A 1,561-nucleotide genomic window follows, 5' to 3' on the forward strand; every position below is an offset into this window, starting at 1 on the left:
AACCCAGCCACACCTCAGCTGCTGGTGAGCGCTTCCAGGTCCTTAGGGCCAGGAAAGCACAAGATCCTCACGGATTTGGGGGTTTTAGGCTTGTTGGAGCGGGGCGGTTCTGGGGGAGGTGTCGCTCCCTGGGCTGCAGGAGAAGGCTCTGTGGGGTGAAGGTGCAGCCTGGGGAAGAGCCTGAGGTCCCACCAGTCTGGTCCCCACCGCCCCTGGGATCGACAGGGCGAGACTGGGGCGAGGGAAAGTGTCAGGGAGTAGAAGCGGTGACAAGCCTGCTGCGAAGCAAGGCAGTAATCCTTGTACAAATGAACCGAGTTTCCCAGGCCTCAGCCTCCGTCCAAGAAAATGCAATTTTTTCTGAGGCGGTCCAGGCCGCAGGGACACCTCTGCCACGCCCTTTGAGCAACAACCACTTTCATAGAGTCACAGGATCATTTAGGTTGGAAAAGACCTTTAAGATCGAGTCCAACCATTAAGCCAGCACTGCCAAGTCCACCACTAAACCATGTCCCTAAACACCACATCTCACGTCTTCTAAATATCTCCAGGGATGGGGACTCAGCCACTTCCCTGGGCAGCCTGTTCCAGTGGTTGACAGCCCTTTCAGTGAAGAACTTTTTCCTAATATCCAATCTAAACCTCCCCCGGCACAACTTGAGGCCGAAGTTACAAGAGAGGCTAAAATCAGCACAGCCCCCCACGCCACTTATTTTGTTGAAAGCTGGCTCAGCCGGATGTACTGGAGAGGCCCCCTCGCCCTCCTCTTCTCCAGACTGAACCCCCCCAGCTCCCTCAGCCGCTCCTCATCAGACTTGTGCTCCAGACCCCTCCCCAGCTCCGTTTCTCTTCTTTGGATGCGAAGTTTGCACCAGTATAGCCCAGAGTCCAAGAACAACTGTGACCAGCCCATGCGAGACATCCCCTTCTCAGCCCAGCCCATCTTTACTCCTGCTTCGCGTCGTGCGGCGGACAGCCGTGCCCCGTGCTGCCGGCAGCTCTGGGGACACGGGGACCAGCGCTCCAACGGGCAGCTCCCACAGGGCGAGACGTCAGCCCTGGGCTCGGCTCGCCGGTGCCTCTCGTTCCTGCTGGGTTTTGATGCACCCGTGGTAGTTTGGTTTCTAAAAGCTTTTACCGAGGAGCTTTTGAAGGCCAGATAACGTTATACTGAGGACTGCGTGGGTATTTGCGGGGCCGGGGTGCACCTCCCCGTGGAGCAGCGAGGGCAGGGGCTGCACAGTGACACCTCTCGCCCTCCACACCTTGGAGATGCCCTCAGTCTCTGGGATTTGCGGGAGAGGTTTGGCAGAGGTGCATGGTGTGCTGGGGATTTCTGGAGCCCTGCGGGGCACCCCACGTGTGACCCTGTGTGGGATGGGATACGCGATACGGGACAACCCCACCTGGAGCACCCTGTGTGGGGCACCCTGCGTGGGGCACAGTATGTGGGGCATCCCACATGGGGCACGGCATGTGGGGTATGCTGTGAGGGACCAGCTGGGCACGGCGGGGCTCACCCTGGCTCTCACCTCGCAGGTCTGGTTCCAGAACCGACGAG

At 59.3% G+C, this 1,561-nt stretch overlaps 1 protein-coding gene across 1 annotated transcript in view; it reads left to right on the forward strand.

Annotated features, from left to right (window-relative positions):
• Positions 1 to 1,554, forward strand: part of LOC104619670 (retinal homeobox protein Rx1) — a gene marked incomplete at its 3' end in the record, with an annotated part of 2,083 nt that extends 529 nt beyond the window's left edge. Inside the window, exon 2 of the mRNA XM_010285624.1 lies at positions 1,540 to 1,554. Coding sequence (XP_010283926.1) covers positions 1,540 to 1,554 — 15 coding nt within the window. The remainder of the gene's footprint in view (positions 1 to 1,539) is intronic.
• Between the last annotated feature and the right edge of the window lie 7 nt (positions 1,555 to 1,561).

Source organism: Phaethon lepturus, unplaced genomic scaffold (genome assembly GCF_000687285.1).
Source record: "Phaethon lepturus isolate BGI_N335 unplaced genomic scaffold, ASM68728v1 scaffold45044, whole genome shotgun sequence".
Taxonomy (NCBI): Eukaryota; Metazoa; Chordata; class Aves; order Phaethontiformes; family Phaethontidae; genus Phaethon; species Phaethon lepturus.